The sequence below is a fragment of the Lygodium microphyllum genome, chromosome 7 (genome assembly GCF_053477565.2).
Source record: "Lygodium microphyllum isolate KBCC chromosome 7, Lygodium_microphyllum_v1.1.10, whole genome shotgun sequence".
Taxonomy (NCBI): domain Eukaryota; kingdom Viridiplantae; phylum Streptophyta; class Polypodiopsida; order Schizaeales; family Lygodiaceae; genus Lygodium; species Lygodium microphyllum.
The window spans coordinates 22,721,978-22,749,630 of record NC_141141.1 but is presented as its reverse complement, the minus strand read 5'-3'; the positions used below and the strand labels follow the sequence as shown (position 1 = coordinate 22,749,630).

The 27,653-nt window shown below is 39.1% G+C and overlaps 1 protein-coding gene across 1 annotated transcript in view; it reads left to right on the top strand.

Moving 5' to 3' along the window:
• The window catches only part of LOC148033264 (uncharacterized), a 147,055-nt gene extending 120,313 nt beyond the window's left edge, over positions 1-26,742 (top strand). The window contains exon 9 of the mRNA XM_087681151.1: positions 26,393-26,742. Coding sequence (XP_087537277.1) covers positions 26,393-26,414 — 22 coding nt within the window. The 3' untranslated portion in view covers positions 26,415-26,742. The remainder of the gene's footprint in view (positions 1-26,392) is intronic.
• Positions 26,743-27,653: the final 911 nt, after the last annotated feature.

Sequence of the window (27,653 nt, the reverse complement as noted above, 5' to 3'; positions counted from 1 at the left end):
ATCTCACATCATAGGCATACACTCCTTGACATATAGGCATCATTCGGGGATAATCGGGCATCAAATGACCATCACATGTACTTGTTAAGATCAATGATAGGGTGTTGCCCTGTTCATGACAGTCTTGGGACTGTTCAAACAGTCCATGGCTAAGCTAAATTAGCTCCAAGCTCAATGCTAACCATAAATATCAGTGCCTAAATCCAAAGCCAAGTGTCAGGAGGCTTCAACAAGCCATAACCAAGTGCTAGATAAAGTAAATGAGCTGGGGGCTGTTGTAACTGTCTGGGACAGGCTGAAATCAGGCTTGCTACTGTTTATATAGCCAAGTTTTTGGAAGAGAGGGAGAGACAGAGTGGAGCAGAAGATGAGCCTCAGCTCATTATTGTTCTTCTTCCATTATTCTTTCATCATACAAACTGAAAGAGACTTACACACATAGATATGACTAACCAAGACTATTTGTGGTTAAGTGGCTGACTACACCGACTTATTGAATGCCACACACATCTTTGACTCTCAATTCCACCAGTAAACATGATTTAATTTCAGCAATACCCTCTTCATCATCTCCAGTGATGATAATATCATCTACATAAACCATTAGAAACATATATCCATGATCTATCTTCTTTGTGAACAAACTGTGATTTGCATCACCTAATCTAAATCCATGATGTTGTAAATAACTGCTGATTCGAGCATTCCATGCTCTAAGTGCTTGTTTTAGTCCATATAAAGTCTTTTTCAGCTTACATACATGTGTAGGAAAGCCCGAGTGAACATAGCCTTCAGGCTACTTCATATATACTTCCTCAATCAAATCACCGTTTAAGAAAGCATTCTTAACATCCATTTGCCATAATTTTCAGCCTTTGTATGCTGCCAAAGCAATGATAATTCTGACTGTTGCCATTTTACGCACGGGACTGAAAGTCTCCTCATAGTTAAGGCCATATTGCTGTGCATACCCTTTTGCAACCAGCCTGGCCTTATTGCGTTCTAACGAACCATCTGACTTGCACTTAACACCCATTTACAACCAATGGGGACTTTTCCTTCAGGCAACTCAACCAATTCCGAGGTCTCATTTTTAGCCAGGGCTGTATACTCGTCATCCATGGCAGCACACCCGTTATCATCTGTAAGTGCATCATCAAATGTAAACCTGTCAACTAGTTTTCTGACTCTGTCAACTAGTTTTCTGTAAACCTGTCAACTAGTTTTCTGACTCTCTTAGATCTCTGTAACTATGGCTGAGCTTGCCTCCCATGAGGTGGTACATAACGACTCTGTCTTGCTCCAGGCGTCATAATAGGCGGAATGCCCAACTCACTATCCAAGCTATCATAGTTGGACGACTCATAATCTGCTATAAGTGGACCTGTCACATTCTCAAGTATCTTTTCTTTCCCCTTATCCAATCTCCCCCTCACTAACATATCCGTGTTAGTGGACGTAGGAGTATAACTCTGCAAGCATCCTGACTAAGGACTTAGTGTAGGTGACCCATCACCTATAGAACCACTCATAGATGTACTCACTGTAGGTATATTTTCAGCATTACTAGTGTTGGCTGATCCATCAGTAGCCACTGCAATAAGATTACCATACCACGATGCCAGCTCATAAAAAACATCTCTACTAATCAATGTCTCATGTGTAGATGGTACATAACACTTGTAAGCTTTCTGGTCTTGTGTATAAACAAGGAACACACTCGTGATAGCTTTAGGATCCAATTTCTTCCTCGTTTCATTAGGAACATGCACATATGCAATGTTGCCAAATACCTTCAAGTGTGAAATGTCAGGCTTATGACCATACAACCTCTCATATGGAGAAACATCATGAATCCCTGCTGTAAGGATTCTATTCAGCACATAGACAGCAATCACTACTACTTCAGCCCAATAACCATTTGGCAAACTCTTCTCATTCAGCATAGCTCTTGCTAATTCCATTAGTACCCTATTTTCTCTTTTTGCTACACCATTTTGCTGCGATGTATAGCTGCAAGTTAACTGTCTTCTGATCCCATGTTTAGCAAGATACCTATCAAAGTAATTAGAGACATATTCTCCACCTGCATCTGATCTAAGACATGAAATTTTACAGCTTAACTCATTTTCAGCATGCTTCTTGAAATCCTTGAATGCATCAAGCACATCATCGTTATGTTTCAGTATGCAAAGCTAAGTGTGCTTGCTGAAAGCATCAATGAAGGATATATAGTAACAATGTCAAGAATCGCGTGGTGGGGGGATTTGCTCAAGATGCTGCGCCGAACACACACAGAATGCACAAGGAGAAGCTCACTCAAGAGACAAGAAGACAGATGGATGCCAAAACGTTTTCTTGTTGGTTTCTTCTTCTTCTTCCATACACTTTACAATGTACACAAAGTATAAATAAGATACAACATAAAGGAAAGTGGCCTACTAAGTCAAACAATGCATAACCGACTACACTAGTCGACTAGCGCTATAACTATGCCAGCTGTAAATAGGTGTAACAACCTGAATATAATAAGTAATGAGTCAGTGGCCATATGAGAGTCATAATGACTACCGACGTGCTAAGTGTAGACGTGTGGACCCATCTAACCAGGCGGTTCATCATCAATGTCCGCATGTGTTGAGCTTGTCATCTCAACACTCCCCCTTAAGCTCAACTGCATCTCTACAATGCCAAGTAAGCTTCGAAACTTTTGAAGCTTCTCTGTACCCAATGCCTTCGTGAAGATGTCAGCTATCTGATCCTGTGTGCTGACATATACCAAGTCAATCTCACCTGCTAGTACCTTCTCTCTCACAAAGTGGTAGTGTACCTCAATATGTTTTGTCCTGGCATGGAACACAGGGTTCCTAGCCAACTGTATACTGCTCATGTTGTCACAATAAATGACAATTGGACCTTCCACCTGCACATCTAAATCAGCCAATAACTTTTGCAGCCATACTACCTCACATGTTGCAACAGCAGCACCTCTATACTTAGCCTCTGTACTCGACAAAGCAACTGTAGATTGCTTTTTGCTGCTCCAAGTAATTGCTGCACTACCAAGAGAGAACATGTATCTGCTGGTAGATCTTCTATCAGACATACTACCAGCCCAATCTGTATCTGTGTATCCAAACACCTGTACATCTGTACCTGCCTCGTAGAAAAGTCCATAATGTAATGTGGACTTCACATATCTCAATATGCGTTTGACTGCATCCAAATGTGACTTTCTAGGTACTTGCAAAACTGACTCACAAGACCAACAGTGTAGCTCAAGTCTGGCCTTGTAATGGTCTTGTAGATCAAACTCCCCACTATCCTCCTGAACATAGTAGGGTCTTCTATCTCATCCCCAACATCAGCACTCAACTTTACATTCTGCTCCAACGGGACTGAAAGTGGTTTGCATGCTGTCATATCATACTTGGACAACATATCCAAGCCATACTATCTTTGGGACAGCCATATACCATCATCACATCTGATCACCTCAATGCCAAGGAAGTACCTTAGCTCACCTAAATCCTTCATCTCAAACTTCTTCTTCAAAAAGTCCTTGACTTCAGCAATCCCACTATCACTATCACCTCTAATAATCAAGTTCTCGACATAGATGACTATGATGACCAAACCTGCATCTCCCTTTCTCACATAAAGTGAGTGATCAATATTAGAAACATAAAAGCCAATATTTACAAGATACTCTCTGATCTTGTCAGACCATGCTCTAGGTGCTTGCTTCAGTCCATAGAGTGCCTTCTTCAACCTGCACGCATAGGTGGGATGCTCTAAATCTTCATAACTTGCTGGCTGATCCATATACACTTCTTCCTGCAAATCACCATACAAGAATACATTCTTCACATCCATTTGCTGCAATCTCCAACCTTTGGCTGCTACCAAAGCAATCACACATCTGACAGTTGCCATCCTAGCAAGTGGACTAAAGGTTTCTTCATAATCTATGCCATATGTCTGGGCATAGTCTTTTGCAACTAACCTAGCTTTGTACCTACTAATAGAACCATCTGCATTGTGCTTAATCTTATAAACCCACTTACATCCAATAGCTTTCTTGCCCTTTGGCAATGATACTAGATCCCAAGTCTTATTGGCCTCTAATGCAGCCATCTCCTTATCCATTGCTGCATCCCAATGAGTATGACCAACAGCATCCTCAAAGCAAGTGGGCTCAACATCCTCAACTAGTTTTACCATATAAGCACAATGGTGAGTTGCATAACCTTCAAAACCAAATCTTTTAACAGGGTATCTGACCCTGCTAGATTTGCGTACCACCGGATCACTCAATGGAGCCTTTACATTACTATGAGCTCTCTGTATACCTGGTGTCCTGACAGAAGGAATACCAAGCTCATCATCCAAGCTCTCTGAGCCACTGGAGTCTCCATCAAGAACTACATCAATACCATCTGACACTTTATTCTTTCCTTTGTCTTTACCTGTAGTGCTACTAGATTCACCTGAAGATGTAGAGCTACTCCTTAGTCTCCCAGACCAAGGACTACCAGATGATGTCTCTGGTCCACTAAGAGTCCGTGATTCTTGCTTTTTGGCCTGCACATGAGTGTCATGATCATCATCATCATTCAATGCATCACCACTAGATGCATACCAACTGTCATTTCATCAATGATGACATCCCTGCTCACTCTGAACTTACATGTGACAGGGTTATAACAACGATACCCTTTCTACTCTAAAGAGTATTAAATAAAGACACATTTTTTTGCCTTTGGATCAAGCTTCTTCCATAGCTCATCTGGCACATGAACATATGCAACACAGCTAAATACCTTCAAGTGCGATACATCAAGCTTCTTGCCAGTAAAGCATTCTTCAGGAGTCATCCCATGAACTGCAGGTGTGGGAGTTCTATTCATAATGTAGAAAGCAGTATGGACAGCCTCAGACCAAAAATGTTTGGGCATATTCTTTTCAACCATTAATGCCCGTGCAACTTCTGTAATATGTCTGTTTTTTCTTTCTGCAACACCATTTTTCTATGGGGTATACCTGCATGTGAATTGTCTCTTTATCCCATGAGACCTCAGAAAATCATTGAACTCATTCGAGAGGTACTCTCCCTCTCCATCTAACCTCAAGCACTTTACTTTCAAGCATGTTTCTCTTTCAACTACAGCCTTGAAAGTTCTAAAGTGCTCAAACGCTTAACTGTTTTCCTTCATAAAATATACCCACAGCTTTCTAGAACAATCATCAATGAATGTAACAAAGTATGAACTGCCTCCAAGAGATACATTTTGTGTAGGTCCCCAAATATATGTATGCACAACATCAAGGATATTTCTGATTACATCTCTGTCATGTGAAAAGGGTTGTCTTGCTTGCTTACCAAACTGACATGCTTCGCATACCTTATGAAATTCTGCAATTCTAAATGTAGGCAAACCTGTAACCAACCCTTTGGACTGCATTAATTTCAGCCTTTGTACATTTGCATGTCCAATGCGTTTGTGCCGAATTTCAATATGTGCAATAACACCTTTTCCTTTAGTATATATAGCGGCATTCATAGTAGTAATTCTAGCATCCAGAGTAAACATACGTCCAACTCTACTTCCCTTTGCAACCAACCTGCACTTGTCATGGAAGTCTTTTACAAAGCAGTCCTTTGCATTAAATCTGACTTGTAGCCCTTGCTCTACCATCTAACCGACTGACACCAAGTTCTTTGTAATAGATGGCACATGTAATACATCTGAAATACTCTTTGTCTTACCATTATGCAAGGACAAGGGAACTTTTGCAATGTGTGAAATTGGGTGGCATGAATCATCACCCGTCTGCAGATAACGTGTATTTTGGAAATCCTGCATCTCTCCAAACCATTCTACATGACTGGTCATATGATTGGATGCACCTGAATCAACATACCAAACATCATGATGTGTTCCCTTTCCTATAACAACATTTAGCATATGCTGCATAACAAACAGACGTTCATTTTTGTCTTCATTTTGTCATCATGAAGACGATGCATAGTTTCCTTGCTGCAACTTACCACTACGAATATCATCTTTCTTAGCATAACATTGGGCTGCAATATGACCTGTTTTGCCACAGTAGTGACACACAATACCAGAGTTATTAGAACCTCCATTCTACCATTCACCTCTTCCTCTAGAGCTCCCCTTGCCTCTAAAGTTTCCTCTGCCTCCAGAAATCTACATTTCACCAAACTGTTGATTGAACTTGTTTTGTTGGTTATCGCCAGCACGTCCCATACCACGGCCTCTCGAAGAGGATCTTCCACGTCTCCTTCCTGAACTCGAGTAAAATGCTTGGACTTATTCACCATTTCTTTCAGACGAATCACCTTGCATATTGATCTCTTCAGTAATCATTAGAGAGATCAGCTCATCAAAATCTGAAAATGGCCTCCGTACATATACTGAAGTAACAAATGATTTCCATGCCTTCTCATTGTTAAGGCCACTCAGAGTGGATGAAACCAAATCATCATAATCTAACATTGCATCAATCGTTGCTAAGGCATCTGCAATGCTCCTCACCTTCAAAACATACTCATTGATAGATATTTTTCCTTTCTTCAAGGCATTCAACTCTTGCTTGAGTTGAATCTTTTGTGCCTTTGTATTTACTGAAAATATGCTCTAAAAAATTGTCCAAGCTGCATGTGAAGTTTCTGCATTTCTGATATGTTCCAGCATAGTATTATCAATTACTGCAGATAGCCAGCACATCACCTTTTTGTCTTTCGCATTTCACTCTTTCCATGCTTTTAACTCATCTGTAGTCGGAGGAATACCCAGCTCTGGCTCATTTTCTTCACTTGAAACAAATTCATAAAGGTCATTTTCAATAAGGAAGTTTGTCACACGGAACTTTCATGAAGGGTAGTTGTTCTTGTCGAGCTTCTCAATAATGGGATTTCCACTATTCTCTGCCATTATCACAAAACTAATACCAAACATCAAGCAAATCTTCTGCAACCCTCGACCTGTAGTATATAGCAATACACCAGACAGCCTTTTTCACTTTCTGTTCAACAATACATGCAATCTGCAACCAGTTTGCAGATAAACCTTGTGTTTATTCGCTGGTAAACACCTTTAAACTTACAGATCTGAAATCTGTAACATGTGCACCTGTATACGGCAGATACAACTGAAATTGCAAGATATCTTGAACTATTGTCCGCAACCTTGCGAGTCTAAAATGGGACTCGAAATGACCTCGGATGGCCAAAATAGCAGCGGCGGCTAAGCCCTAAAGGGCTTACCTGCAAAATACACAGTGATCTTCGCGCACACCAAATCTCACTGAAATCTGAGATTTTTGCTCTTCCCTGCTTTCGGTGCCTCCACAGGCACTATCCAAGAGATAGAGTGGAAAAATGGGAGAACTTCTTACCCCTTTCTTGCTTGCTCGAACCTTGCTTCTTCTCCTTCACTTCAGCCTTTGAAATTAGCCTCTCTCAGTGGCGCGGCTCTAATACCATGTCAAGAATCGCGTGGTGGGGGGATTTGCTCAAGATGCTGTGCCGAATACACACAGAATGCACAAGGAGAAGCTCACTCAAGAGACAAGAAGAGAGATGGATGCCAATACGTTTTCTTGCTGGTTTCTTCTTCTTCTTCCACACACTTTACAATGTACACAAAGTATAAATAAGATACAACATAAAGAAAAGTGGCCTACTAAGTCAAACAATGCATAACCGACTACACTAGTCGACTGGCGCTATAACTATGCCAGCTGTAAATAGGTGTAACAACCTGAATATAATAAATAATAAGTCAGTGGCCATGTGAGAGTCAACACATGCGGACATTGATGATGGACCGCTTGGTTAGATGGGTCCACACGTCTACACTTAGCATGTCATCTCAACAAACAAGCACCACCAAACGAAGCATTATGAGGCAGACTCCATATATCTGAATGTACCAAGTGCAAGGGTCGTGAGCTATTCCGTACATGTCTCGTAAATGGAAACCTTACCTGCTTTCCAAACTAATATGCATTACATATATATCCAAAGTTATGATACTTGATCTTAGGCAGTCCAAGAACAATCTCCTTCTCTTGCATAGATTTCAGCTTTTGTACATTCACATGGCCAATCCACTTATGCCATATCTCAACATCCCGTATAGCACCATCATCATATGCAAACATGACTGCTTTCAATTCTGGAATTGACGCATCAAGAGTAAACATTCCACCATCTCTTCGGTCTATAGCAATCAATTTATAGCCATTATCATATCCTTAAACAGGGCAAACATGGCTACCATCAATTTCGAGATAGATGAACACAAGGTAAACATTTTGCCATCTCTCTTGCCTTTGGTAGTCAATTTACAGCCATTGCTATATTCTTTAATAAAACAACCATCCCTGTTGAATCTGACTTGCAGATTCTGTTCTGCTATATGTCCTACCGACAGTAACTTCTTGGTAATAGAAGGTACATGTAGTACATCATGTAGGCTCTTCTTTCTGCCATCAAGCATGAATATTTTACTCTAGGTGGTGAGGTTTTGGGCATTGGGCATGAGCGATCATGAAGCTAGTGGTAAAAATTAGAGAGATGGAGAAGCCATGTATTTACTTTCTTAATCATGGTTTGGAGATAAATGTCATTGTTTGTAGTTTTTATAAGAGTGAAAACTCATCTATTAATGTTGAGCATGGATGTTGGATGAGACCTGTCAACAATATTGCAAAAGAGCTTTATGTTCCATGTCTAAGTATGGGAGTGACTATAGGCCATGCACAAGATGATTATCAATTTTATGTCAGAATTCATACTCTTATGATGATATTTTAGGACAGCCTTTTATCACTGATTCATGTATGAAGACAAAGGTCATTGATGATGGTTATGGCTATGCATGAGTTTGCAGTAAAGATGGAAGATAATTATGCAGTTTATGAAAGTCTATGCTAATTGTTGAGATGGCAAGCTCAACACGTGCGTACATAGATAATAGACCGCCTGGCTAGATGGGTCCGCATGTCTATACTTAGCACATTGGTGGTCATTATGATACTCACATGGCCACAGTATTATCACTTATTATATTTAGTTTGTTGCACCTACCTACATCAGCTAGCAAAGATATAGCGCCAATCAATTAGTGTAGTCTGTTATGCACTGTTTGACTTAGTAGGCCACCTTCCTTTATGTTATATCTTATCTATACTTTGTGTATATTGTATCGTCTATGGAAGAAGAAGAAATCAGCAAGAATTTTTTTTGGCATCCATCTCTTTTCTTGTGTTTCTTGAGTGAACTTTCTCTTGTGTATACAGTGTGTGTTTGGTGCAGCAGCTCAAGCAAATCTCCCCACCACGTGATTCTTGACATGGTATCAGAGCGGAGCCACTCTGAGAGGCTAATTTTGAAGGCTAAAGTGAAGAAAAAGAAGTAAGGTTTAAGCAAGCAAGCAATGGGTAAGAAGCTCTCTCATTGCTCAACTCTTTCTCTTGGATAGTGCATGTGGAGGCACTAGAAGCAGGGTAGAGTGAAAATCTCAGATTGTTGTGAGATTTGGTGTGCGAGCAAGGCATTGTATGTTTTGTAGATTTTTTGAGACTTTGAGGCCATTTCAAGCTCCGTTTAAGAGCCGCAAGGTTGCAGATAACAAGTTTCAGAATATACTGTGAGTTCGGCTAAATTGACAAAAAGCGGGTGCACATGTTATAGATTTTGAATTTGTATTTTTTGAGGTGTTTGCCAGGAAGCAAATATAAGGTTCACTTGCAAATAGATTACAGATTATACGTACTACTGAGCAATCAATGAAAAAGATTGGTTGTTGTATTGCTATGTACTTGTGAAAGGTTGCAGAAGACTAGCTTGCTGTGTTGTATCCTTCTTTGTGATAATGACATAGAATAGTGGAATCCCATTATTGAGAAGCTCGATAAGAACAACTACCCTTCATGGAAGTTTCGTGGGATAAAGTTCCTGATTAGAAATGGCCTTTATGAGTTTGTTCTTCGGGTGAAGAAAAGGATTCGGAGCTGGGTATCCCTCCAACTGCAAATGAATTTAAGGCATGGAAAGAATGGAATGCAAAAGACAAAGAGGTGATGTACTGGCGACCTGCAATCATTGATAATACTATGCTAGGACATATCAGGAATGCAAAAACTTCACATGCAGCTTGGACAATTTTTGAGAACATGTTTTAAGAAAATACAAAGGCACAAAAGATTCAACTCAACCAAGAGTTGAATACCTTGAAGAAAGGAAAAATGTCTGTCAGTGAGTACGTTTTAAAGATGAGGAGCATTATAGATGTTTTAGCAACGATTGATGCAATGCCTAATGATGATGATTTGGTTTCATCCACTTTAAGTGGCCTTAATAATGAGAAGGTATGAAAATCATTTGTTACGTCAATATACGTACGGAAGCCATTTTCAAATTTTGATATGATGGTCTCTCTCATTATAATCGAATAGATCAATATGTAGGGTGACTCATCTGAAAGAAGTGGTGAACATGTCCAAGCATTTTACTCTTAAGTTCAGGAAGAGGACATGGTAGATCCTCTTTGAGAGACTGTGGTATGGGACATGCTATGGCGATAACTAGCAAAATAGGTTCAATCAGCAATCTGGTGAAATGCACGTTTCAAGAGGCCGAGGAAACTTTAGAGATAGGAGGAGTTCAAGAGGAAGATGTGGATGATAGAATAGAGGTTTTAGAAATTTTGCTATTGTTTGCCATTATTGTGACAAAATATGTCATATTGCAACCCATTGTTATACTAAGAAGGATGATACTTGTAGAGGTAAACTGCAGCAAGAAAACTATGCATCATTTTCACAACAGAATGAAGACAATAATGAGCATCTATTTGTTATGAAGCATATGATGAATGCAGTTATATGAAAGGGGACACATGATTATGTATGATATGTCGATTCAAGTGTATCTAATCATATGACTAGTCATGTTGAATGGTTTGGAGAGATGCAAAACTTACAAAATCTAGGTTATGTGCAGACATGTGATGATTCATGCCACCCAATTTCACACATTGAAAAGGTTCCCTTGTCCTTGCATGATAGCCAGACAAAGAGTCCGATAGATGTATTACATGTGCCATAAATTACAAAGAATCTAGTATTTGTTGACCAAATGGTAGAGCAAGGGTTGTAGATTCGATTAAATGTAAAAATTTATTGACTAAATGGTAGAGCAAGGGTTGTTGACCAAATGGTAGAGCAAGGGTTGTAGATTCGATTAAATGTAAAAAGTTGTTTTGTAGAAGACTTTAATGATAAGTGCAGGTTGGTCGCAAAAGAAAGTAGTGTTGGCCGCATGTTCACTTTAGATGCTAAAATTCTTACAATGGATGCTGCTATGTATGCTAAAGGAAAAGAAGTGGTTGTAGACATTGAAATATGGCATAAATGTATTGTACATGCAAATGTGCAAAGGTTAAAATTAATGTAGGCTAGATTGAGTACTTCAAAAGGCTATGTGATTACAAGGAACTCTCACAATTCACTGTCTTTGGTTAAAAGGACCATGTACATCACAAATTGCATAATTTCAAGATAACATCTAAGCTTATCAAAATATACATCATCTTAGAAGTATGTTCAAGGAACATTAGAAATCATGTAATTGAGGCTCATTTTAGGAATCAATCACCATCATCAAGTGTCAAAATCATACGACATTATTCTAGATGCCATTTGAGGTGTATTACACTTTACACAATTTGTACTTGTTGTAGAGACCTTATTCTCCAACAAAAATTAGCTCAATAATGAGTGTTTATCTTCTCAAGGTGAGCAACCTATTAATTCTAGCTAACACCTCTATTTGACTATTAGAGCACCCAAACATATCATTCTTTTTACATGGTGAATATCTTTTTCTTCTATTTATTGCCAACTTAGGTGCGTCATCACTTCAAAGTGAATGATCTGCTGGTGCTTGTCACCATTCTCTTTCACCCTTTAAAGTATGTAGCTGTGTCACTTGTTTGCATTATAAGATGAAGGAGTGCAATGCGTTAATGACTAAACCAAAGGATATAAAATCACAGTTCATGAGGCCTCAACATGCTTGATAACAATGTCCTCCTTCCTTAAAAATGCAGCAACCTGATGATGATCCAACATCCTCTGCCAAAAGCATGTCTTCAACTTAGCTTTTTCCTTGCTAAAAGAAGCACTCCATACTTATCTCCTTATTTTCACCTATATGCACTTCCTTCACTTTTCTTCTCAACTCCAAGAATAGCTCTATGGCCTTAAAGCATGTATATGCTTTTATCTCCCACAAAATCATAAATATTTGATGATATTAAATTTGGCTAAGGCCTTCATTATAGGTGGATGACCCCTTTCACTCTTCCAATTCCCTTATGGATTATAAGCTAAAGTCAAATCTAGTTTAATGCCATGTCTAGAGAAAAATTCTTGAACCTCATCTACATCCAACTCTTCTCAATCTACAATAATCTTCCCAACACATCTATATTTGCAAAAGGTTATCTCAAGTAAAAACTTGCATATGACACTCATGGCCTTCATCCTTAATGCTCTACCCTTAACTTGATTGGTAAGATCTTCCCCTACAAGGACAACATATCTCATCTATCAAATCTCAATTGGCATAGTAAGCAAATTAACAACCCATTTGTAGTGCATACAAAGTGGAAACGTCAGATGAAGTTGATCCCTATGTTGAACTAAAGAATATAATTGGTACTCAGTACATGTTTGTACAAAGTGAGATACATCTTTGTACATCCCTTTCCACTAGTAATGTTCCCATATGTAGCTTACACACCTCTCTAACCAGCCTACAAGCTCTCATGAAACTCTCTCATAGCTTGCAATTGAGTCTTATCACAGACTAGTCCCAAGGGTTACCCACATCTCTTTTTAGGATGCCTCCATAACAACCTATATCTAAAAAAATCTCCATAGGCCTTCCACCTTATCTTCTTGAACTCTACATTTGACCATTCAGCCCTCTTAGTTAGTGTACTTAAATACTAACCAATTTGCAACCGATCACCTAGATAGAGATCCTCTGAAAATGCCTCAAACAAAGAGATATGACATATGTGATCAACGATAACTAAAATCTTTTCCTCTTGTAATCCTAACTCTTGCTACAAATGCACACCATTCAACTTTGATGGTTGACAAAATTGGGCATTCTTTTCCATATGCTCAAATACATCATCCAATAACTCTTTTTATGAATATGCTTAGCATCTAATTCTTTGTGCTACATAAAGTTAGTAATCTCATAATACATGTCCAAGAAATGTAGTTGTACAAAACTAGAACCAATCTACTCATAAAAGTTTAGCACATCCTCTATCTTTGTATCAGTGTTAGAGCAAGACAATCCATCAATACACTCATAATCTAACATCAAACCTACTTTCTTCAATTCCCTCTCTTTATTATCTATTTATTTCTTGTTAACTCTAGGCAACTCTACAACCTTATGAAAGAAAATATAACTCTCTATTGCAAGACTAATGAAACCTGAAGAACAAGCATTGTTGCTAGGGGATGAGAGCTTCTCTTGTTGTACCACCATCGTCCCATAGGATAGTGGTGGTTAATGAAAATCTAGCTCTCTTGTAGAAAATGGGGAATCTCACAAGATATCCCTATTTCTTGGGTGACTAATGTCAAGAATTGCGTGGTGGGGAGACTTGCTTGAGCTGCTGCGCCAAACACACACTATATACACAAGAGGAAGCTCACTCAAGAACTCAAGAAGAGAGATGGAGGCCAAAACGTTTTCTTGCTGATTTTTTCTTCTTCTTCCACACATGATACAATGTACACAAAGTATAGAAAAGATGCAACATTAAGGAATGTGGCCTACTAAGTCAAATAGTGCATAACAGATTACACTAATGGACTAGCGCTATATCTTTGCCAGTTGCAGGAATGTGTAACAAACTAAATATAATAAGTAATAAGTGAGTGGCCATGTGAGTATCATAATGACCACCAAGGTGCTAAGTGTAGACGTGCGGACCCATCTAGCCAAAGGTGGTTCATAATCTATGTCCGCATATGTTGAGCTTGCCATCTCAACACTCCCCTCAAGCTCAACTCTATCTCTACAACTCCAAGTAAGCTTCAGAACTTTCAAAGCTTCTGTGCACCCAATGCCTTTGTGAAAATGTCAACTATTTGATCCAGTGTGATGACATATACCAAGTCAATGTGTTTTGTTCTAGCATGGAACACTGGATTCCTAGCTCTAGCTGTATGTTGCTTATGTTGTCACAATGAATGAGAATTTGACCATCTCTCTACACATCCAAATCACCTAATAACTTTTGCAGCCATACCACCTCACATGCTGCCATAGTAGTACCTCTGTACTCAACCTCTATGCTCAATAAAGCAATTGTAGGTTGCTTTTTGTTGCTCCATGTAACTGCTGCACTATTAAGGGAAAACATGAATCCACAAGTAGATCTTTTGTCTGACATGTTACCAGCCGAATCTGCATCTGTGTATCCAAAGACATGTATATCTTTACGTACCTCATAAAAAGTCCATAATGTAAATTGGACTTCACATACCTCAATATACATCTAGTTGCATCCAAGTGAGGCTTTCTAGGCATTTGCACGAACTGACTGACAAGGCCAACAACATAGCTCAAGTCTAGCCTTGTGATAGTCATGTAAATCAAACTCCCTACTATCCCACTGAACATAGTAGGGTTTTCTATCTCATCCCCAACGTTAGCACTCAACTTCACATTTTTCTCCAATGGTATTGAAAGAGGCTTACATGCTACCATACCATACTTGGATAATATATCTGTTATAATATCTAAGATATACACTTGAATTTCTTATATACATAATATTTATATGGTGAATTGTAATGTGTCCGTCTGTAATCTTCAGGATACGTCTTAGCAGTCCATCGCAGTCATAAACATGACTCGGAACACTAAGAACTTATTCCATGCTTCGTAATTCTGCAAGACAGCATCGAAAGTAAGGAAATGTTCGGAACAACAACATTTTCTTTACTTCATCTTATTAAGATTACTTAAAACAAATCCTTTATTGGATCTGCGCTGATACCAATTGTAACGTGTCCGCTTGTAATCTTCAGGACACGTCTTAGCAGTCCATCGGAAAGGATGTCTAAAAAGCTTCGCCTGGCAGTCCCATGGAATGCCACGGGGTTTGCGATCTAGGACTTTCCGCGTCTGCTAAGTAGCGGAAGTATTCTGGCCATTCCCACTTAGGACCGACCTGAATCAGGGTTTTTCCCTAATGGTCATTTCCTAAACGGCAACTAGCGTCGAACCCCAAGCGAACTACTTTACGCAAGAACGCTAGGTCCGAAGCGGATTCATGCTGCACTTGGTTCAAGGAGAATGGGAAACGAGAGGGATGCAAGGCTCAACCTCTCTGCCATAAGGCATAGTCCCATTCCGTTCCCCTAAAACAGCGTAAATCGAGATTATTATAACTTAGATTCTAGGTCAGCGCCAATGTTATTCGTGTCCTTTGAACGATCTTCTTGCTGTCCATCATGATTGAGAAAAGTTCCTGGCTAACCGAGACCACCCATCCGTAGGACGGACCCATGGCCACATTCACCGCACTTTCCTCAATTTGTTATAGTTATTTAATTACCTACCATATTTAGTTGTACATGCATCAATCAGCTTCCTTAATTAGCCCGTTAGGCACTAGTTCCTTCACGTAATCATAGCACTTGACATAGAAAAACAATGTCAAACAAGTTTCTTTTCAACAGCTTATCATATTATCTTTGAAATACATTTATAAAGTCCAGCCCGTAGGCTTATCCATAATCCGCCCGAAGGCTATCCAGCAATCCACAGGGATTACTAATCCAAGATTCTGCTCGTAGACTAGTATGCGGGCCTCGAGATCCAATCCTGAGTTACGTTGGCCTCTTCTGCAGGGTCCGGAAGGCGAGGGGTTTACGGCCAGAGACCCCTCTGGCACCCAAGCGTCCTCTTGCTCCAAGTAGCACTCAACGGAGAGACCTCTCGTGGCGGGTTCGGTCCATCTTCCCGGCGCGGTTAACAACCCCCTTGGTTAGGGTCAGGCAAACAGTCGGGGGTAACTGAAGCTGCCTCTCCCTTCAGGCCTTCAACCTGAATCATTAGATATCTTTTTATCCTTTAATTCTTTGAGCAAACAAAGCAAAACAGTGCTCTTAAAACTGTTACAAGCACAATCATTTCCATTGGTCGTTATTTTTGGCCAACTGCTAAGGAGTGAATTCTTCTTTCAGAATGTATTCAGCATTCAATCCGGGATCAATTATGACTCGGCAAGATTCCCAAGGATTTGTTTGTTAACCCTATATCCTTGGGTTAGGGATGTACCCTATCAACCCGACTTAACCAATACCTTAAGTTCAGTTAACACAAAATATGTTTCTCTAGATTATTGATTGGTCCTTTGCTTCCAAGCAAATATCTAATCCGTGTATCTTGATTACTTTACCCAAGAAAGGTACTATATCAGGATAATTATTCATCCTCTTCCAAGATAAACTTGCGTAAGAATCTGCCAATCTTATTCCGACGAATTGGCCATTCCCTTATGATCAAATCACAAGATCATGCGACTCTGCAACGTTGTACAAGTGTCGCATCAAACTATGGGACTATTTACCCATCGAATGGAGTCTTATAATCACGAAATCATGATTAGATATAACAATCCGTTCATGATTTCATTAGGCCGACATTGTCGGTCCTTTGGTTTCCCCACAAGCATCCACTAGCCGAGTTCTAAAACCCTTCCCGTGGGCCTTTGTTATTGCCTCTCTAGTGGGTTTAAAAGCCCATTTATTCCAAGAAATAACCCCTTTTCCCCCTTGGGTTCCCCACAAGTTCCCATTAGCCGAGTTTAAGGAGGAAACCTATAAAGCCTTCTAAAGCCGACTCCGAAAGACGGTGCAAGCGGTCATAAAGGGAGTTTCGCATTCGAAGAAGATCGACCAAGATCATAAATCTACGTCCAAGATAAAAAGACCGAATTTGCGATGGCTCCTAAGAAGGCACAAGGCGCAAATGCAAGAGGATCATCTCCTAGCATCCATGTGGACATTTCACCACAAGTCCAGGTTTTTCTTCCTAAAATTGATTAACGTCGTAATATTTCAATTATGCATGGATCATTTGAGGAATGAGGATGCATGTTTTTTCGATTGAAAATACTTTGGCTAATAGCTCAATTGAGGGATTCGGTCATTAGTATTTTTCAATAAAACGAACAAAATAAAGTGAGCATAAGATTTCTATGCATTTTTAGCAAGTGATTTTTATGCATTGCAAAGTAATTAAATTAGATTAATTAATGTCCATCTTTACAAAACGAAATTATGATAGTACACTTCAATTAAGCATGGAAGAAATAAACTGCATATCGCATTATTGAACATCTTTTCTTCGAAATGATTTTTAAAGAAAGTTGCTAGCAACTGTAGGAAATTGCTAGGGCTACATGAAGAAGATTTAACTCTAGGCAAGTGGCCTAAAAACTCAAATCAACGAAAGGGTGTGTAAGTTCACCATACGACAAATTCATTCGAAAAAGAAAGTAGAAAAAGGCTGCATGTTTAAACATAAAATTCTAAAGCTTAGTAGCATGAATCTTGTTTGCATGTTATAGGATGATCAATTGGAATTATGCTATAACTTAACCTATGCTTTGATCTTAACCCGAAACGTTAGGGTTTGTAAATCAACTTATACGTAGACAATGAATCATCTGGTTACGGAAATGGTAGCATAATTATCTTCAAGAATAGATAAGTTAAATTGGTTTAAACCTAAACATCTAAAAACCGCGAGGGACTCGTTTAGGAAGGGTTAATTCAATGCAACATATTCCAAAGAACTAACTAGGATTCAACACGTTGAGGACGTGACCTAGTCGCTCTTATTGCCAAAGCTGAAACTCCTATACCCTAAAGACTTGTCCACATTCACGGAATGTAGGGATAGTAGGACATACTTGCGAGAAATGATCTAGGGTTTTTACCCTAAGGATCTCTCGCTAAAAAGATGAAACTCGGTTTGAACTTGGAACCCTAGGACCGACAATGTCAGCCTAATGCAATCAGGAATGGATTGTTATATCTAATCATGATTTCGTGATTATAAGACTCCATTCGATGGGTAAATAGTCCCATAGTTTGATGCGACACTTGTGCAACAAGTTGCAAAGTCGCATGATCTTGTGATTTGATCACAAGGGAATGGCCAATTCCTCATAATGAGATTGGCAGATTCTTACGCAAGTTTATCTTGCAAGAGGATGAATAGTTATCCTGATATAGTACCTTTCTTGGGTAAAGTAACCAAGATACAAGGATTAGATATTTGCTTGGAAGCAAAGGACCAATCAATAATCTAGAGCAACATATTTTGTGTTAACTGAACTTAAGGTATTGCTTAAGTCAGGTTAATAGGGTATAGCCCTAACCTAAGGATATAGGGTTAACAAAAAAACCCTTGGCAATCTTGCCAAGTCACAATTGATCCCGGATTGAATGCTGAATACATTCTGAAAGAAGGATTCACTCCTTAGCAGTTGGCCAAAAATAACGACCAATGGAAATGATTGTGCTTGTAATAGTTTTAAGAGCATTGTTTTGCTTTGTTTGCTCAAAGAATTAAAGGATGAAAAGATATCTAATGCTTCAGGTCAAAGGCCTGAAGGGAGAGACAGCTTCAGTTACCCCCGATTGCCTGCCTGACCCTAACTAAGGAGGTTGTTAACCGCGCCGGGAAGGTGGACCGAACCCGCCGCAAGAGGTCTCTTCATTAAGCGCTACTTGGACCAAGAGGACGCTTGGGTGCCAAAGGGGGCTCTGGCCATAAACCCTCCGCCTTCCGGGCTCTGCACAAGAGGCCAACGTAACTCGGGATTGGATCTCGAGGCCCGCATACTAGTCTACAGGCGGAATCTTGGATTAGTAATCCCTCTGGATTGCTGGATAGCCTTCGGGCGGATTATGAATAAGCCTACGGGCTGGACTTTATAAATGTATTTCAAAGATAATATGATAAGCTGTTGAAAAGGAACTTGTTTGATATTGTTTTTCTATGTTAAGTGCTATGATTACGTGAAGGAACTAGTGCCTAACGGGCTAATTAAGGAAGCTGATTGATGCATGTACAACTAAATGGGGTAGGTAATTAAATAACTAAAACAACCTGAGGAAAGTGTGGTGGATGTGGCCATGGGTTCGTCCTACGGATGGGTGGTCCCGGTTGGCCGGAAACTTTTCTCAATCATGATGGACAGCAAGAAGATCATTCAAAGGACATGAACAGCAAGGGCGCTGACCTAGAATCTAAGTTATAATAATCCCGATTTACGCTGTTTTAGGGGAATGGAATGGGACTATGCCTTATGGCAGAGAGGTCAAGCCTTGCATCCCTCTCGTTTCCCATTCTCCTTGAACCAAGTGCAGCATGAATCCGCTTCGGACCTAGCGTTTCTGCGTAAAGTAGTTCGCTTGGGGTTCGACGCTAGTTGCCGTTTAGGAAATGACCATTAGGGAAAAACCCTGATTCAGGTCGGTCCTAAGTGGCAACGGCCAAAATACTTCCGCTACGTGGTAGACACGGAAAGTCCTAGATCACAAACCCCGTGACATTCCATGGGAGTGCCGGGCGGAGCTTTCTAGACATCCTTTCTGATGGACTGCTAAGACGTGTCCTGAAGATTAGAGGCGGACACGTTACATGAATATTATGCTAGCATAGAGAGAGAACAAATGAGAGAAAAGAAAGAAGTAGAGAGCGAGAGATAGAGAAATCGACACACTAGGGAGTCGAAAATGGGCCAGTCCCCCCCTTGTAGATTTATATTATTGACAAGGAGCAAGCTCCTCCGTTACACATAAACCAACTCTTACTTGAAGATCTTGGAAATAAGATCACGATTCCCTGCACGGTATACAACCGGCTAACACTTGCACAACTTGAAAGTTAGCACATTTTGATCCTTCTTCAGTCTCCTTCTCACAATATGTGTAGGGCTCTGCTCTTGGAGCTTGATTTTAACAGAGCTTCTTCTGTAGCACTTGCACCTTCTCTTCTCCTCTTGGAACTTAATTTCAGTAGAGCTTCCGCATCACTTGATTTCAATAGCGCTTCTGCAAAACTTCATTTCAACAGGTCTTTTGCAGCACTTGCACCTTCTCTTCTCCTCTTGGATGCATGCAAAGTGATGCTTCCTTTACCTCTCTCACACTCAAGGAGAGCCTCCTCTTTTATAGGCTTTCAAGAGCTTATCTTCTTAGAGAGAGACTTGAGTTGATCTTCATGCAAGATGTGGCTATTCCAAGACCTACTCTGCAGCACCAATTTTGAGATATCTCTCTGTGTGTTGCTTGGATGAAAAAATGTTCAACACAAAAGTTGTAGACCTTGTTGTTTCCGATAACCCTCATGGGCTGTTTTTAGAGATGGTCTTTCTATTGCGAGATATTTTAAAAACGGATTCATCATGTCTTTAAAAAAAATACAGAGCTTCTTAAACTGTACTCTTAACTTGTGGTCCATGCAACCATCTTAAGGAGAGTTCATTAAATTGCCTTGGGCCTCAACCTTATGATTGACTTCCACACAAAAGCTTGTGTCATTTTAGACCTTAGAAAGAGAAAATCACTTCTCTCCTCACTTCCAGAGGATCACGTCTCTCGTTTTTCTTAGTGAGAGAATTACCTCTCTCATCTTTCTTAATGAAAAAAAAGACCTTAAACCTTGACTTGTAAGGGAGAGGATGACCCCAAATGAACGCAATGCTCATTACACAGGACTAAACATTCTCAGGCATCCTCGGATAAACACATAAATATATATACATATACTAAGGGAGACGATGACCCCAAATGAATGCAATGCTCACTACACACAAGTAAACATTCCAAGGCGTCCCTAGATGCATACATAAATACATATACACATACATATACACAATGCTAATGCACTTTCTCTTCTTAGAACTCAATCCATCTTGATTTATGTGTAACTCCTTGGTTCTTGTGTATACTCTTACACTTGGCAGACACTTTATTCACTCATCATAACTTATACTGCCTGTACCCATTAAGTGATGTACTAGGAATACTGGAATGGTCCCATGGCCATGGTAGATCATCATCAACACTTAAAGAAAGGTGAGTCATTAGTTTATTGATATAAATTTACTAAATAGAGAATGTGTAATAAGCAATCAATTTAGTGATATCCCTCTGGCTTCTAAATAGTTGACCTCAACTGTAGAGGGGATACTTAGTCCTTAAGAAGATCTAGAAAGTCTTGTAGTTCTCTCTCAGTTCATAAACGAAGTGTCCAATGGGGGATAATTCTTAAACTTAACCAGATACTTCCGTAATACCTTACTGGACCTTAGAGTATTTTCCTCATCGTGTAAAATTCTTTCAAGCACAAGTAACTCTTCTGTTTCTTCTATGTCAGGTAAATCTTCCTTGATTGGTTCCATTGGAGGTTCTTTAATATAGAGATGTAGCAAACTTATATGGAAAGCATTATGAATGTTCCAATGACTTGGTAGATCCAAAGAAAAAGTCATATCGTTTATTTTATCTGTGATGACGATGCTTATCAGCTTCGCGTTTATGCTTCTATTGTGTCCTTTGGATAACAGCTTTTACTTGAGTGAAAGCTATATCAATATCTCTAACAAACTCATCTGCTACAAAGATCTTATCCTTCGTAAGAAGCATGTGTGGTAAATGAGGCTTGCCATAGATTATCTCAAAGGATGCCTTACCAGTACTAGAGTCCACCATATTATTGTATGCAAACTCTACTAAAGGCAAACACTTTTTGCATTCTCTTTGATTATCAAAGACATAGGATTTCAAAAGGTCCAGAGGAGTAGACTTAGCACTTTCAATCTGCCCATCCATTTGAGGATGACAAGAGGATGAAATTTTTAACTTTGTCCCGAGGTTCTCGAAGAGAGCTTGCCAAAAGAGGCTGGTCATGCGGGGATCTCGATCACTTATAATGGACTTAGGCATGCCATGATGCTTGAAAATATGAGCAATGAATAGCTTAGCCATATGATCGGCTTTGATTATCTATCGCACAGGTATAAAGTGAGCTTACTTATACTGAATCTATTAATGATAGTCCATATTGTATCGTTGCCTGCTTGTGCGAGGAAGCTCTATGATAAAGTCCATGGCTATACTTTCCCAAGGCTCATTGGGAATAGGTAATGGCTTCAGTAGACCACATGGTTTATGCCTGTCATACTTTACTTTTTGGCATATCTTGTACTCGTGGACATATCTTTCAATGTCAGCTCTAAGAGTGGGTCAAAAGAAATATCTTTCCAATGCTTGAGTAGTGGGTAGTAGAATATTCCTATGTCCAGCATATGGAGATGCATGTGCTTTATCCATTACCTTGTGTCACAATGGTAATGCTATAAAAATTGCTTGATGATGATACAAATAACCTTCTCAAATCGAGTAAGGTGTAATCGACTGACCTGAGTTAAGCTGATCCCATATGGTTGAGAAGTCAGGATCAGTTGCATGCAAAATGATGCTTCTCTTGTACCTTCTCTTCTCCTCTTGGATGCATGCAAAATGATGCTTCCTTCACCTCTCTCACACCCAAGGAGAGCCTCCTCTTTTATAGGCTTTCAAGAGCTTCTCTTCTTAGAGAGAGACTTGAGTTGATCTTCATGCAAGATGTGGTTGTTCCAGGACCTACTCTCTGCAGCACCAATTTTGAGATATCTCTCTATGTGTTGCTCAAATGAAAAAACGTCCAACACAAAAGTTGTAGACCTTGTTGTTTCTAATAACCTATGTATGCCATTTTTAGAGATCATCTTTCCATCATAGAGATATTTTAAAAGTGGATTCATCATGTCTTTAAAAAAAAAGCTTCTTAAACTGTAGTCTTAACTTGTGATCCATGCAGCCACCTTAAGGAGAGTTCATTAAATTGCCTTGGGCCTTAACTTAAGATTTGACTTCCACACAAAATCTTGTGTCATTTTAGACCTTAGAAAGAGAAAATAACTTCTCTCTTCACTTCCAAAGGATCATGTCTCTCGTCTTTCTTAGTGAGAGAATTACCTCTCTCATCTTTCTCAATGAAAGAAAATACATTAAACCTTGACTTTTAAGGGAGAGGATGATCCCAAATGAATGCAATGCTCATTACACATTAGTAAATGTTTCCAGGCATCCCCGGATGCACATATAAATACATATACACAATGCTAATGCACTTCCTCTTCTTAGAACTCAATCCATCTTCATTTATGTGTAACTCCTTGGTTCTTGTATACACTCTTATACTTGGTAGACACTTCATTCCCCCTTCATAACTTATACTGTTTATACCAGATATCCCCATCACAGTGCTCTGATCACCCCATTAAGTGATGCACTAGGAATATTGGAATGGTCTCATGGCCATGCTAGATCATCATCAACACTTAAAGAAAATTGAGTCATTAGTTTATTTATATAAATTTACTAAATAGAGAATGCGTAATAAGCAATCAATTTAGTGACAATATCTAAGTTATACTACCTTTAGGATATTCGTATACCATCATCACATCAGATCACGTCAATACTAGGAAAGTATCTTAGCTCACCCAGATCCTTCATCTCAAACTTCTTCTTCAAGAAGTCCTTAATTTCAGCAATCCCATTGTCACTGTCATATGTGATACAAGTCATCCACATAAATGACTATGATGACCAAACCTGCATCTCCCCTTCTCACATCAAGTGAGTGATCAACATAAAAAATACAAAATTCAATATTGACATGATACTCTCGGATCTTGCCAGACCATGCTCTAGGTGCTTGCTTCACCCCATAGAGGCCATTCTTTAACATGTACACATATGTGGAATGCTCTAAATCCTCATAACTAGCTGGTTGCTCCATATACACTTCTTCTTGCAATTCACCATGCAAGAAGGCATTCCTAACATCCATTTGTTGCAAACTTCAACCTTTGGCTACTACTGTCAAGGCAATCATGCATCTAACAGTTGCCATCCTAGCAAACAACTGGACTGAATGTCTCTTCATAATCTATGCCATATGTTTGAGCATAGCCTTTTGCAACCAGCCTATCCTTATATCTGCTAACTGAACCATCTGCATTATGCTTGATTTTGTAAACCCACTTATAGCCAATAGCTTTCTTATCCTTAGGCAAGGGTATGAAATCCCAAGTCTTATGGGCTTCTAATGCAGCCATCTCCTCATCCATTACTTCATCCAAATGAGCATGACCAACAACATCCTCAAAACAAGTGGACTCAACATCCTCAACTACCTTCACAATATAAGCATAATGGTCGGCTTCATAACCTTCAAAATCAAATCTTTTAATAGGGTATTTGACCTTGCTAGACCTGTGTACCACTGGATCACGTAGTGGAGTCTTTACATTACTATGTGCTCTTTGTACACCTAGTGTCCTAACTAAAGGAATACCAAGCTCATCATCCAAATTCTCTGAACCACTAGAATCTCCATCAAATCCCAAATGACTAGTAGATGCATCATTATCATCCAGCACTTTCTTCTTTTCTTTGTCTTTACCTGCAACACTTATAGATCCACCTGAAGATGTGGGGCTACTCCTTAGTCTCCCAGACCAAGGGCTCACTATAGGTATACTACCAGATGATGTTTTCGATCTACTAAGACTCCGTGATTCTTACTTTTCTGTCTGAACATAGCTATCATGATTATTCTCATCATCTAATATATCACCAATAGGTGCATACCAACTGCTCATCTCATAAAAAATAATATCCATGCTCACTCTGAACTCACCTATGTGGACATGGTTATAACAACGATACCCTTTCTGCTCTAAAGAGTATCCAATAAAAATAAAGTTTCTAGCCTTTGAATCAAGCTTCTTCTATAGCTTATCTGGCACATAAACATATGCAACACAGCCAAATACCTTCAAGTGTGATACATTAGGCTTCTTTCCTATAAAGCATTCTTCGAGGGTCATCCCATGAATTGCAGATGTGGGAGTTCTGTTCATAATATAGATAGCAATATGAACAGCTTCAGACAAAAAATGTTTTGGCATATTCTTTTCAGCCATCAATGCCCATGCGACTTTTGCAATATGCCTATTTTTTCTTTGTGCAACCCCATTTTGCTAACGGATATACTTGCAAAGTAAATTGCCTCTTTATCCCATGAGTCCTCAAGAAGCCACTAAACTCATTAGAGAGGTATTCTCTCCATCCATCTGATCTCAAGCATTTAACTTTCAAGAATATTTATGTTTCAATAGCTACCTCTTGAAAGATTTGAAGTGTTCAAATACATCACTCTTTTTCTTCATGAAATATACCCATAGCTTCCTTGAACAGTCATCAATAAATGTAACAAAGTATTTGCTACTCTCTCTCTCTCTCTCTCTCTCTCTCTCTCTCTCTCTCTCTCTCTCTCTCTCTCTCTTTCCCCCTGTTTCCCCTCTATTGTTGGATTCTTGCAGAGTTCATTTGGAGCAAGAGGTGAAGGTACGGATCTCTCTCTCTCTCCCTCTCTCTCTCTCTCTGTGGATTTTCTTTGCTACTATATTTTCAATACATCATAATGTTGGTTTTAACCCTTATTGTTGTTTTATTACAAAGATAATTTTGAGTGAGTTTGCACAAGTGCTTTTCTCTTAGTTTCTATCTTTTTCTCTCTATGTTTTTCTTTTTTCTTTTTCTTTTCAATATATCTTCATGTAAATCTAACTCTTGCTAAACTTTTTGCACAAATTAATTTGCACAAGATTAGATAGGTGCTCATTGCTTTCTCTCTCCCATTCTCACACGCACTCTCTTTGTTCCTCTCCATGTTTTTCCTTTTTAGCTCCCTTTATAGTAGAGTTTGATGCTAGTTCTAACCTTTGGATCAATTGTTGTTATAGTAGTCAATACAAGGTAGAGTAAAGATTTTGTAGCTCTAGGCTTTGATCTCAACAACAATTCAATCTTATCATTAGCAAATCGACTTATATGTAAATTCACCCAATTTTATGTTATTTTCATTCATGCAACTATCTAAATATTTTTTGTTAAAAGAGATTCATTAATTGAACAATCTAGCCACATTTTTTCTCATGGCTATGATTTCAATAGGTTTTGATGATTACAAGTTTCAAATCTATTATTGTTATTACAATCAACAAAGTATTGTAAATATTCTGCATTATAGGTAAATTCTCTCTTTTATATTGCAATAACTCATGAATAATTAGTTATTTTGGTTGTTATTGAAGTGTTATCTTTTTGTGACAAGTAGGCATTGTGCAAGGTTTAGGTGAAGCACTCTCGATCAACTATTTTGATGTGGTGAGTAATTCCTTTGTCCAAGGGACAATATGGATATATTGAAAGCACAAAACTCTTGATCAACTATTTTGATGTGGTGAGTAACTCCTTTGTCCAAGGGGGGACGATATGGATATGTTGGAAGTCAAGATTTAAAAATCCTTTGATTTATTGATCCTACATGTCCATTTGGATTGCCATGCAAGTTAGCTATGATTCATGAAACTCTTGTATCATATCATCCATATAACGCCAACGTGCTGAGTGGTAGAATATCTCAAGGGTCAATCTAATGTGCTTATTCAAATTTGCATACCATGTTGCTGCCATCCTTGTATCGACTAATCTTTAATACTTACATTTTAATGCAATCTATTGAGTCATATTAGACTCCTATTCACTACAATATATATATATTTTTTGAGAATTTCTTTGAGTATTCATGTACTACTCTTTTCATTTTATTTCATGTAATATGGTATGATTAAAGTGATGCCTTGAAACTTAATCCTTACTTTGTGTTGATATACATACCTATATGCATTTCAATATCAATGTTTGTGTTGGTTTACAAAAGTGTAAACATCTCTTAATACCATACTGATCTATACATAATATTTTATTTGCCAAGTGTATACTACTAATGTTGTCACAATAAATGACAACTGGCCCATCTGTAGGCTGATGCATATCATAAAGTAGCTTATGCAACCAAGCTACCTCACATGCAGCCATTGCTGCACCTCTGTACTCAGCCTCTGTGCTGGACAAGGCAACTGTAGGCTGTTTCTTGCTGCTCCAAGTGACTGCAGCACTCCCAAAAGAGAACACATATCCACTGGCAGATCGTCTATCAGAAATGCTACCAGCCCAATCAGCATTAGTGTATCCATGCAACTGTATCTGAACCCCAGTCTCATAAAATAGTCCATACTGCAATGTGGACTTCACATACCTGAGTATGCATCTAGCCGCATCCAAATGCAGTTTCCTTGGAGCCTGCATAAACTGACTTACCAATCCAACAGCATAGCTCAAATCTGGCCTGGTAATAGTCATATAAATCAAACTTCCTACTATGCGTCTATACATAGTAGGGTCTTCCAGAAGCTCACCTGCATCTGCGCTAAGCTTCACATTCTGCTCCAAAGGAACTAAAATAGGCTTACAGCTTGTCATCCCATATTTGGACAGCATGTCCAATCCATACTGCCTCTGCAAGAGCTGTATCC